Source organism: Lontra canadensis, unplaced genomic scaffold (genome assembly GCF_010015895.1).
Source record: "Lontra canadensis isolate GAN:19392208 unplaced genomic scaffold, GSC_riverotter_1.0 scaffold106, whole genome shotgun sequence".
Lineage (NCBI taxonomy): Eukaryota > Metazoa > Chordata > Mammalia > Carnivora > Mustelidae > Lontra > Lontra canadensis.
In genome coordinates, this window is record NW_022631100.1 from 1,549,773 (window position 1) to 1,562,915 (window position 13,143).

Here is a 13,143-nt window from a genome sequence, read left to right on the forward strand (position 1 = left end):
TGTCCAGCCGCCCCCAGGGAAGGTGGGTGAGGAAGCACGACACGGCAGGTCTTGTACCTGATCAGAGCCCCAGCGACATCGAGAAACTGTCCTCACAGCCTCCCCGGAGGACAGGGACATGAGCGGAATGGGCCGTGCAACCCCGGCCCAGGAGCATCTGGCTGTCTCTGTTCCAGAAGGCCACAGGCTGTCCTCAAGACCCCTCCAGCAGTTGTGTCCAGGTCTGCGTGAGCTGTGCGGGGGCGTGAAGGCTGCTGGGACCCCTGGACAGAGCAGCTGCCCTACAGCAATGTCCCCCTCCCCCATCCCCAACCCCCGCCGCCTGACCTGGTTCCCACTCTGGGCACTGGGGCTTCCCTGTCCTGACAGTGATTGATGCAAGTTCATTCTGTCCTTCGGCTGCAGCACTGGAAGGACAGACTGCAGCCAGGCTCCCACTGTGGAGCTGGGCCAGTTAGGAGTACCGTTTCCCCGGGTGCATCCAGGGGCGTGCTGCGGGACACCCAGGACCATGGAAGTTTCTCTTCACCTCTCATGCTGGACATGTTAGCTTGCATGTGGCAGACCAATGGGGGCCAGGGGCGCAGCGGCCTCAGCAGTGGCCTGATGTGAATGCAGGGTCAGGGGCTCATCTTCTGAAGCTGCTGTTGACAAGGCCAAGTGGGGCACAGGGATCCGGGGTCAGCTCTGTCTGGAGCCATTGCTGGGGTCCAAGCGTGCAGCAAGGTGACCAGGAATCCTGTTAGTTTAGAAGGTGAACCTTGTCCTGGTGTTTTCAGTAAACTCTCATCAGGCCTGGAGGCTGGGGCTTTTGGTGGTTTCTCCAAGTCCTTGGATTGAGCTTTTTATTGGTCGGTGGTTAAACTGAGCGTGATGACAGCAGTCTGGGAAATCGGCCAGATGCCCCACCGACAGGAGTCAGGAGACTAGGGGACCCTCCTTCTACCTCTGACATCCAAGTTTCCAAGGTGTCCCCTTCCCACCACAGGGGCTGCTGCCTTCCATCCGCAGCCACAAGACGGCGATGGGTGCAACCGGTCCCTGTCCCAGTTGTTTCCTCCCTTCCCTGTCTTTGCCCGTGCCACACTCATGCCAGCAGCCCAAACACATCTCTAGGTGGCTTGGTGGTTTCTCCCTTGTACTCCTTGTGCTAGCCTAGAACACCTTCCACCGCCCCGCCACCCCGATGTGTGGGTCAGACCAGGACCACCTTCAGACTGTCACCTTACACGCATGGTCGTTCTCATGGCTACATATAACTGCTCACATCCATCAAGTGGTAAACAAAGCACCGGGTGAGGGGTCCCCTTCCCCAGCTCCTCCTCGCTGCTCACAAATTCCAGCAGCCCCGTTTCCCAGGGGTAGACCTGGGAGAAGAAAAAGCGGGGGAGGGTTCATCATGTGGTCTGGGTCCCTTACAGCCAATCCAGATCTCTCCCCCGCCCCAGAACTCACAGTGAAACATTCCGGTTATAGGGGAGCTAAGTCCCAAAACCCCTGCCCCATATTTGTGCTCCCTCGGGAGCTGAGCTTTAGTGGCCTCCCTATCTTTTCAGCGTGTCTCATTTTATTTTTAGTAGCACCTGCTCTTGGGGGTGAGCTAACTAAATGCTGAGCACTGGCCAACACATGCAGCTCACGACAAGTAACAACCCTGTTGACCTAGCTGGGTAATACAAACGTGTATGTTCGGAGGATCACTCTGAGATAAACTGGAGAAAGAAAACTCACAGCAAAGATTTGAAAGCTATTGCACGAATCCAGATGAGACATTCTGGAGACCGGTCCGGAGGTTAGGTCAAAGGGGGAAAAGCCCAACAACATCCGCATCATTGACTGTGTGCAGGGCACAGCTGACGACATCCTTTTAGGTTAGGAAAGCCAAGAAGTAGAAACTGTACCTTCCGCAGGCCTTTTCCTCATCTTGCTTGCTAGAGTCAGGACTAAAATTCTGTTCACTAAACAGATTTGTAGTCTGCTGATTTTATATAGTTTGTAAGGAATAAAGTCCATTTTATTTTTATAAATATTTATATTTACTTTACTTTATTCCTTACAAACTATATATATATATATCTTAGCCCCACCACTTACCCTTCACTCCAAGGTCCACTTTGACTTAGTGTTGTGCAGGCCTGAGGCTTACGGCGAGGTTCGTGCCCTTTGACCGGTCCCTCCGCATCCTGTTGAAGACATTTCCTTCCGCTACCACTTTTGCACCTTCATGAAGAGCTACTTGTGCTTTCGTGGGTTTGCTTCTGGCTTCTTGGTCCGATTCTGTTGATCGACGAGCCTGACCCTCTGCCAGGACCCCAGTACTGACCCAGTCATGACCTCATCAGTCTCACAATCAGGCAGAAAAGTACCACCCACCCTGTTCTACTGCAAAATTGTTTTAAACGTCCTGGTTCATTTGCCTTAGAAGAAGCTTGTCTTTATCTACAAAAAAATAAAAATAAATAAAAAATACTGCAGTTTGGGGACATCACATTAAACTATATATCCATTTGGCAGAGAATTGACATTTTACCGTGTTGTCTTTCATACAAGATCGTAGTATATCTTGCTTTGCTGACATTTCCTTACATCTTACGCCTTCTTAATTCTTCTCACCTCCTCAGGAATCATCTTTGTATGGGTCTCTCCAAGATCCTGGAAGCAACTGTACTTGTTACAGAGATGCAGGAGGAGCTCTTGATCCTTGGCCCACAGATAGAACAAAAAACAAAGGTAGATCTTGTTTGAAATTGCTTTTAAAGATTTTATGGTTTAATATAGAGCAGCGTTGGGAAGCAGAGGCTCTGCTACTTGGCGAACGTGGCTTCAGATCCCAGTTTTGTTAGCAGGCAGCTGTGTAGCTCTGTGGGCCTCAACTTTCTTGTCTGTAAAATGGGCAAGACAAGGACAACAATGATAGCAAAGGCCCCCAGCTAGTTGTAAAACCTAACGCAGCATAATTGTGCTGTCGTCCGTTGCACCACCTGGAACCGTGCTGTGGTAACTCACAGTCAGCAGCGTATTCTACAACTTAACCTGTGTCCCATGACATGATATTTACTGGCTCTGGTCATCCTTTGCACTTTCGTCTATTCAGCAAATATATTTCAGGCTGATTTTGGTTAATTTTTTAACAATGAAATGAATTTTATGAATTTGTCTTGAAACGAATTTGTCTTTAAAGAATACCATGTCTCTTAAGATGCATTCTCAAAAGACCTGCATGTCTCATTAGGAAATGGAAGCCCTAGTGGAAAAACTGCAGAAAGATTCACAAGTCGTGGAGAAGGTCCAGATGCTTGTTAAACAGGATGAAGAAATTATGGCCGAAGAAGAAAAAATTGTGGAAGAGTATGCTAAGGTAAGCACCAGTGTATAATCCGTCACAGTTATTGGGACATTTGCAAAAAACGACGGCTTGCTTTGCCTAACTCCCACCCAAAAAAAAGGGACGCTGTCTGGTACATGTAGCATGGTGTTTGCTGCACCATCTGGTGTCACGATCACGTGCAAGGTGCGTGCAAAGACTTCCCACAGACTGGATTCCGGATCGGTGTATTGCAAATCTTGTTTCTCCTCCATTACCCATGTAGGTCTTAGGCCTCATGGCATGAATTGTTACACTATGTCCCTTGGCTGAGCACTTAGTGTCACCTGCCCAGGAAAGCTGGAACAGGGGATGGCAAAAGCATTTCTAGAAGGCATTCCTAATTGACATAGCTTGCGGTAACTTAATTATACAGACAGGTGACTGTGTGCAGACCCCAAACCTGTCCCCAGGCATTCCCGTGACACCTGGCCCGACAGGGAACCTGACTGCAGTTACAATGTCTAACTTGTGCAAGTCTGGAGAAAACACGCATCCCTGCCGACCTTGGCAGAGCTCCTTCCAGGGCTCGGGGTGGGAGGGGAGAAGCTGGGCCTGGGCCCATTGAGGAGCTCTGAAGCTTAGGCTTCATTAGCGGGGCAGTGACCCCTGTCCCGGGACCACCCCTTGAAAGGGCATTGCTACTGCCCACTGAGTCGGATGGAGAAGGCCGGAACCACACCCAGCATCTCATCGGGGATGGAATAACGCACACGCTCCCAGCAGTGTAAGTAGCGCATGTCGTAAAAAAGACCAAGCTACTTTCCAAGTTCAGAATAGAAGACTGTATGGTGTACAGCCTGTACATTCGGACACATCTGGGGGTCTCTGACTTTGTTGCAGAAAACTGCCCACGAAGTAAAAAGCGTGCTGCCGGCTCTGGAAAAGGCAGTGGTGGCTCTGAGTGCCCTGGACAAAGCCGATGTGGCCGAGCTAAGGTGGGTCACCTGCGTTTGTCGGAGCTGCGAATGCTCAGAATAAAACACAGACACGAAGGAAGAGGGACTAGGCCTCTATTCCTGTGTTGTTAGACTGAGTCATTCTTAGCCATCTTGATGACTTGAAATTTGTCATCATGCGTGTCACATGCTGAGTGTCGTCGCCTTGTGGCACCATCGGCCACGGGGCCTGTCAGCATCTTATGTCACCTCTAGAAAGGAAGGCTCCCGCCAGCCAGGCTGCAGGCCGCATGGGAAGAAATGGGACGATCCCGAGCTTTCTAGCTGGAATCTTGGAGAGATGCTCCCGACTGGAGTTTGCTGTCACCCCTCAGATGTGCTGAGTTGTCCATTATTTACCAGAAATAGTATTTCCGTTAAAGATGCAGAAGTAGGCCGGTCTGCCATGATATTTGTCAAACATGCTTGACTCTAAGGACGGACAATCTGTCTTTAATTAGTGGGGCCCTCCGGGGAAAGCACCACAGCCGAAGCCACTCCCTGTAGGTCGGACGGCAGGGGGAGAGACAAGCAAGAGGAACAGAGCAGGTGCTCAACCTCTTTCTCCTGTTCGACCTCATTCACCAGAATGCCTTCTCATGCATTCGTGCAGCAAAGAGGCCCCAGGCTGGTCGTGGAAGTGAGAGGGTTCCCAGTTGCCGGGTGGCCTGGGAGCAGAGAACTGAACGGACTTGCACGCACACCAGGAAGGTGTCTCAGGGAAGTGTGTGGTAAGCAGGAGACACAGAAAGCACAAATCTGAAGGCAGAAAGGTGCTTCGGGCCGGTGAGCACGAGGGGGCAGCCTGAGTCCCTGCAGGCAAAGTAGCAGCATGCCTCATGCCTTCGTTCCAGAAGGCCCGTTCTCTCAGCTCTTCTCTGGTGGACATTCCCCAGAGAGAGGCCAGTGCAAATACCCATGAGCCTGATTTCTGTGGGTGGTGTGTGACCTGGGCTAGCTCACAGGCTCTGCCGCCAAGCTTCCTGGGCAGAGATCCTGCCATTGCCTCCCTATGCCTCAGCTTCCCTTTTATGCAACAGGGATAACAGGTCATCAGAAGACTGGATGGCTTAAAACATGTCAGGTGCCTAGAACGAGTCTGGCGTGAGGCAAGGGCGCAAGTTAAGAGGGCTCAAATCAAGAGGTTTCTTTGGATCAAGCAGCCCTTTCCCTGGCTAAAAAAACCTAGCTCTTCCAGGGATTGCGTCCCATATGTCTTGGGGGTTTTTTGGTTGGTTGGTTCACTGGTTGGTTTTTAGGATTCTACCTTGTGATATTGCTAATGTGCATTTCACTTTGATTCCAACGCCAGATAAATGGGACATCTTACAGTAGGAATTCTTGGGGTGTGCGGCAGAGACATCCAGAAGATACAAAGTGCAAAGGGTTGTCTCTCATAAGATTAGCAGTGTTAGCCACTGGAAGAAGAAGGGGGATAGTAGAAAATAGAGATGGGGCAAACCAGAGTCTAAGCCTGAGGACTCCTGGGTAGTAATGAGGCCTTTAAGCCGATTTCCAAAGTAGGTAGGTCTTGCTTTGAATCAGGTATATTTGTTTCTGGAAAGTGACATGTAGGTGGGATTATAGTCTATTGAGTGTATTTTCCCTTTAATTTACATTAAAATTTTATCAAGAATATATTTTATCTTAACCATATTCCCATTATGTTTGCTTTAAAAGAGAGTCAAACATAGGCAAAATTGAGGAAAAACTTGTTTCTGGAGCTTTCCTTTCTCCTCTGCGGACCTTATCTCTCTTTTCCTAGTTCCTCTGTTACAATCTTTCTCCTTCTTTGAAAAAAACCATGCTGATAATCTCAGAAAAGCCATCTGAGAAATTAGTTCCAAACAAAGTGTTAATGATTTAATTATTTAGTTCTGAAAAATATCTGCATTTTAAAAGTAGACTGCAAATGAAAACAAAGATTAATCTAAATAAATGAGTCTCTAATGGTAAAATTTAAGGTAGTGGAATCTTCTTGGTAACCCCTGTAGACAGTGTTGTACACATATCTATGTGTACACATATCTATGTGTACACATATCTATGTTCATTGCCTGCCTTCTTTTGGGAAGTCTGTATGGTTTCATTTGGGGGAGACTCATTACTCATTACCATGGATGGACCCCTGCCTTTTGTTCCCAAGTCCCAAATGCTGTTGATAGCAGCCACAATCTCATGGCCCTTCACCAAAACTTACTTCTCGTGACTTCTCTTCTGACCCCTGGCTTTCCAGAGCGTCACCTTCTCACTAACGGTGCCGGGGCATGTCAGCTGATGAGGACATGGATAAGAAGCAGTTTCCAGTGTTCCAATAATCACACCTGAGAGAGCCACTCCCGCCCTCCCTCCCGCACTCTGCTCTATCAGTGATTTCATGCTAGGAATCTTAGATCAGGGTGGGGAAATGTTGGAGGACGTGTTTAAGAGGAGTGGCACAGTTGTCTCTGTCGAGTACTTCTTAGTACCTCAGCACTGGTGAAACATGAGGGTTCCTGCTTTAAAGACTCTGCAGTGAGTACTTTGATGCGGAAAAGTTCCTCTAACTCAACTGTTCTTCATATTTAAGTGTCATGCATGTCATCTTCCTGAAGCAAAGGTACCCGTATATTAAACTTATCCAAATATTTAAAAATACCCAAAACTGAAATGACTAAATAGTTATCCTTACGAAAATGCCTGTCCGGCATCTGTGTGTATCACCGCCGTCTGCGGAGTTTACAGGGTGCGTGCGACGTCCACTGTGAAGCTGACTGTGTTTCCACCACTGTTGCAGAGTGTACACGCGGCCTCCCTTCCTCGTGCTGACCGTCATGAATGCCGTCTGCATTCTTCTGCAGAAGAAGCCTAACTGGGCTTCAGCGAAGTTGCTTCTTTCAGAAACTGGTTTCCTGAAAAAACTGGTTAACCTTGACAAGGACAGCATCCCGGAGAAGGTAAGAAGTCGACCCCTAATGAGTGCACAGCTGATGCTTTCCATGCTCATAGTCTGGAAGAGTCCAGCAGACGTGGTAAAATTGGTGTTGGGCATTGGCATGGCAAGTCAGGGGTGCAGGTTAAAAGATGATAGAGCAGGCTCCAAGAGGAGACGTAACAGGTCTGCTGGGAGTGCTCATGGGGGAAGGCCGAGTCTCAGAATCTCTTTAATGAGAGAAGAGGCCAACAGAGGGAGGCACTGCGTCACACTAAGAAATGCAGGAGTGGTTTGAAGTGTCTGGGATTTCTTAAAGTTCAGATATAATTGGTATACGACATTGTATTACTTTCAGGTGTACAATATAATGACTCAGTATTTGTATATTTTGTGAAATGATCACCACAGTAAGCATAGTCATCCTCTGTCCCCACATACAGAGTCACAAATATCTTTTCTTACAGTGATAACTTTTAAGATCTACTCCATAACAACCTTCAAATACACAATACGGTATCTGTAGCTATTTTAGCTGGGACTTACTTATCTTCTAAATGGAAGTTTCCTCCTTTGACCCCCTTCACCATCCCTAACCGCCCCCCACCTCTGACAACCACCAATCTGTTCTCTGTATCTGTGAGCTCAGTTTTTTGTTTTAAAGTCCACAGATAAGTGATGGGTCTTTCTCTGTCTTATTTTACTCAACGTAATGCCCTCAAGTCCCATCCATGTTGTCACAGCTGGGAGGATTTCCTTCTTTTTTATGGCGGAATAATATTGTCGTGTGTGTGTGTGTGTGTGTGTGTGTGTGTGTGTGTGTGTGTGTGTGTCTTTTCTTTATTCACTCATCCATCAGTGGACACTTAATTTGCTCCCATGTCTTTGCTCTTGCAAATGGTACTTTAATGAACATAGGAATACATATATCTTTTCAAGTTATTGTTCTTATTTCTTTTAGATAAACACCCAGAAGTAGAATTGCTGAACCAATGGTCGTTCCATTTTTTAATTTAATCAAGGAGCCTCCATACTTCTTCCATGATGGCTGTACCAATTTACAATCCCACCAACAGTGCACGAGGGCTCCTTTTTCTCCACATCCTCTCTTGTTGTCTCTTGGCTTTCTGATCCTAGTCACTCTGACAGCTGTGAGGTCATATCTCACTGTGGTTTTGACTTGCATTTCCCTGATGATGAGTAAACATTGAGCCCATTTTCATGCATCTGTTGGCAATCTCAGTGTCTTCTTTGGAAAAATATCTATTTAGATCCTCTGCCCAATTTTTAATCAGATTGGGTTTTGGTGTTTTGTTTTGTGTTTTGTTTTTGTTTGGGGTGTGTTCTTGGTTTGCTTAATTTTTTAAAAGATTTTATTTATTTACTGGACAGAGAGAGAGTGTAAGCAGGGCAGCAGCAGGGAGAGGAAGAAGCAGGCTCCTGCTGAGCAGGGAGCCTGACATGGGGCTTGATCCCAGGACCCTGGGATTATGACTTAAGCTGAAGGCGGATGCTTAACCAACTGAACCACACTGGTGCCCCTGTTTGTTTAGTTTTTGTTTGCATGTTTGTTTTGCTTTTGAGTTAGAGGAGTTCTTTATATATGTTGGATATTAACTGTATCATAAATACCGTTTGCAAATATTTTCTTCCATTCTGTAGGTTGCCTCTTTATTTTGCTGATGGTTTCCTTTACTGTGCAAAAGCTTTTTAGTTTGACGTAGTTATATTTACTTGTTTTTGTTTTTGTTGTCTTTCCTTTTGGTATCAAATCCAAAATCATTGCCAAAATTAATGTCAAGGAGCTCACCATTGGTGTTTTCTTCCAGGAATTTTATGGCTTTGGGTCTATATCCAAGTCTTTAACCCATTTATTTCTGTGTTAGTTCTGTGTGTGGTGAGATAGGGGTCCAGCTTCATTCTCCTGCATGGGCTGCCAAGTTTTCCCAACACCATTTTTGTAGAGATTGTCCTTTTGTCATTGTATATTCTTATTTATTTTTATTTTTATTTTTATTTTTTTGAGAGCAAGGGAGGGGTTGAGGGAGGGAGAGAATCTCCATGCTGGGCATGGAGCCTGATGCAGAGCTCAGTCCCACAACCCTGAGGTCACAACCTGAGCTGAAAGAAGAGTCAGATGCTTAACTGACTGAGCCGCCCAGGCACCCCTCCCCATTGTCTGTGCTTGGCTCCTTTGTTATAAATTAACCAACCCTATGTACATGGGCTCATTTCTGGACACTCAGTTCTGGTCTATCAATCTGTGTGTCTGTGCTATGACCAGACCATACTGTCCTGGTCACTACAGCTTTGAAATCAGGAAGCATGATGCCTGCAGCCTTGTTTTCCATTCTCATGATTATCGGACTGTTTGGGGCCTTTGTGGCTCCACACAAACTTTGGTATTTCTGTGGAAATGACATTGGAATTCTGATAGGGATTTCATTCGATCTGTAGATTGCTCTGGGTGTTACAGACATTTTAATAATATTTTTTCAGTCTATGAGCATAAAATAACTTTTCACTTACTGTGTCTTCTTTAATTTCTTTCATCAGTGTCTTCAGTTTTGGGTGTACTTGCAACTGTACTGAATTCATTTTTTGATGGCATCTTTAGGGTAGTCTACATAGAATATGTCACCTGCAGATAGTGGCAGTTTTTGCTTCTTTTCTGATTTGGATGCCTTTCATCTTTTTCTTACCTAGTTGCTCTGACTTCGGATACTGCGTTGAATAAAAGTGGTGAGAGTAAGCATCCTCTCCTATTCCTGATGTTAGAAGAAAAGCTTTCAGCTTTTCACTATTAAGTAGGATGTTAACTGTGGGCTTGTCATGTACAGTCTTTATCATGTTAAGGTATATTCTAGCTCGACCCAGCTTGTTGAGCATTTTTATCATAAATGAATATTGAATTTAGTCAAATGCTTCTTCATCTATTAAGATGATAATATGATTTTTATCCTTCACTCTGTTAATGTGGTGTATCACATTGATTGATCAATTGATATTAAACCATCCTTGACCCCTTGAAATAGATCCGACTCGATCATGGTTTATGATACTTTCAGTGAACTGTTGAATTCAGCTTGCTAATAGTTTGCTAAGGATTTTGCATCATTGTTCATCAGGAATATCGGCCTGTAATTTTCTTTTTTTGTGGTGTCCTTGTCTGGTTTTTGTATCAGGTAATACTAGCCTTATAAAATGACTTTACATGTGTTCCCTTTTTTGTTTTTTGGAAGTCTCTGGGAAGGATTGGTATTCTTTTCAATATGTTTGATAGAATTCACCACTGAAGCCAACTAGTCCTGGTCTTTTTGTATGTTGGGAGGTTTTTCATTACTGAGTCTATCTCCTTACCAATAATTATTTTGTCCAGATTTGCTGTTTTATTATTCAGTCTTGGTAAGTTGCATGTTTCTAGGAATTTATCCGTTTCTTTTAAATTGTCCTGTTTGTTGGTATATAATTGTAAGTAGCAGTCTCTTATAATCTATTTGTATCTCTGTGGTATCAGTTGCAATATCTCTTTTGTTTCTGATTTTATTTATTTCAGTGTTCTTTTTTCCTTGGTAAATTAGCTATAGGTTTTTCAATTTAATGTTGTCTTTTTAAATCTTTTTTTAAATTTTTTATTTTTTTTATTTTTTTTTTTAAGATTTATTTATTTGACAGACAGAGATCACAAGTAGGCAGAGGCAGGCAGAGAGTGGGGAGGGGGAAGCACGCTGCCCGCTGAGCAGAGAGCCCAACCTGGGGCTTGATCCCAGGACCCCGAGATCATGACCTGAGCCAAAGGCAGAGGCTCAACCCACTGAGCCACCCAGGTGTCCCTAATGTTGTCTTTTTAAAAAACAGCTCTTAGGGGCACCTGGGTGGCTCAGCTGGTTAAGCGGCTGCCTTCGGTTCAGATCATGATCCCAGGATCCTGAGATGGAGCCCCACATCAGGCTCCCTGCTCAGCAGGAAGCCTACTTCTCTCTCTCCAACTCCCCCTGCTTGTGTTCCCTCTCTTGCCACCTCTTTCTCTGTGAAATAAATAAATAAAATCTTTAAAATTAAAAAAAAACTCTTAGATTCATTGATCTTTTCTATTATGTTTTTATTTTGGTTTATTTATTTAAAGATTTTATTTATTTGTCAAGAGAGAGCACAAGCAGGGGAAGCAGCAGAGGGTGTGGGAGAAGCAGACTCCCCGCTGATCAGGGAGCCTGATGCAGGGCTCAATCCCAGGACCCTGAGATGGTGACCTGAGCTGAAGGCAGATGCTTGACCAACTGAGCCACCAAGGCGCCCCCTCTATTGTGTTTTTAGTCTCTATTTCCTTTACTTCTGCTCTCATTTTTATTGTTTCTTCCTTCTTTTAACTTTGGACTTCACTCATTCTTCTTTTGCTAGTTTTGTTAGATATGTCAAACTAGAAGACTAACCCTTAGGTCAGAGCCCTAAGATAAGCATAGAGGCCTCTGTCACTGAACAACTAGGAACTTGTGGAGGGGGCGGAGGTGCAAGTCTACAGGGACGCTTTCAGGACTCTTTCTCCCTTGACTGTGGCCTCGGGAGGGAAGCGTCGTTGGCTTTCAAAGCAGATATTTTGGGGGTCTTCTCTCAGGTATAGGCCTAAAATGTCTAGAGAGAAGCTTGGGGTTGTGAGTTCCCTCCCAGTTGTGGGTCACCGTGTCAGGAGTGGGGTGTACTGCAAGATTACATCTCAGCTTCTGTTCCCCGTTCCAGGGGTGTTTCTTCTCATTGCCCAATGTGTAGGAGTCATTCAGGTAGCTTTTTGGTTTCTTTTGGAGATAGTTGATCTGTACGTAGTTATAGATTTGGAGAAGGTGAATTCAGGGTCCTCCTGCATCACTGTCTTGAACTGGATCCCGAAGATTTATCTTTATTTGTGTAACAAATATTCATATAACAAACGTGTGCCAGACACTCTTCTGAGCACTTTACAAATATGAATTCATGCTGGAGGAGATGGGGGCAGATTGGAGCAGAGAAAAAATTGAAGAAAATGGGGTAGCCTGGACTCTAGGGAATGGTTTCACTGGAACAGATTTAATTCAGCAGAATAGAGATTTACTGTCGGACTTCAAGGAGGATGAAAGTCTGAGCAAGCATTGGAGTTGAGGGCCCTAGTAGAGCCAGAGGCTACGCTGGACAGGTGCGTATTGTAGGAAGAGGAGGGGTACAGCAGGGACGGCGGGAGGTTAGGAAGACCTGGACCAAGGCACATTAGGTAGCAGTAAGAGGGCCACATGCCACCAAAATGGCCACCAGTCAATGCCTGTGGCATCAGAGGCTGCAAAAGGTGAGGAAGAGAATCCCCCCCAGGCCCCAGGAGAGAGTACTATCCCACCTAACCTGGATTTCAGATTTCTCATCCCAGCAAGGTCAGAGAATCAACTGCTGTTGTTTTCGGTCACCCAGTTTGTGGGAATTTGTCACCGTGCTCACAGGAAGCAAATAGAGATTTGGGTCCCAGACAGTGGTTGCTGCAGTAACAAGTACCCAGAAACGTGAAAGCGGCTTTGGAAGTGGCTGACATGTAGAGGCTGGAGGACTATGCAGACCGGGTATTGGGCAGGAGCTGGGCTTAGAGCTCCATGCAGGGGCAGCCGGGTAGATCTGTAGATGCATACGAGGCACGATCCTTGGTTCATTCAGTAACCTTCCAAGGGACATCATGAGACATGACGAGAGCTCACAAGGCCAATTCACTCCTTGGTGTTACGAAGGCAACATTGTAATAGGGAGGCCAGATGTCACACGGCCAATACCACAGTCAATTAATTACTTACATGATGATCCGTGCTATTAGGAAATACAAGGTAGTGTATGAACAAGGCGACGTTTTTAGCAGAATGTTAAGATTGCCATCCATGTTATTCCTGAATTAATGTAAAACTACGGACTCTCTGAAGCATTCT

At 45.7% G+C, this 13,143-nt stretch overlaps 1 protein-coding gene across 1 annotated transcript in view; it reads left to right on the forward strand.

The window, feature by feature from the left end:
• The window catches only part of DNAH14 (dynein axonemal heavy chain 14), a 307,787-nt gene that overhangs the window by 217,753 nt on the left and 76,891 nt on the right, over nucleotides 1-13,143 (forward strand). The window contains exons 58-61 of the mRNA XM_032838780.1: nucleotides 2,622-2,730; nucleotides 3,233-3,358; nucleotides 4,208-4,302; nucleotides 7,079-7,238. Of these exons, the coding sequence (XP_032694671.1) occupies nucleotides 2,622-2,730; nucleotides 3,233-3,358; nucleotides 4,208-4,302; nucleotides 7,079-7,238 (490 nt within the window). The remainder of the gene's footprint in view (nucleotides 1-2,621; nucleotides 2,731-3,232; nucleotides 3,359-4,207; nucleotides 4,303-7,078; nucleotides 7,239-13,143) is intronic.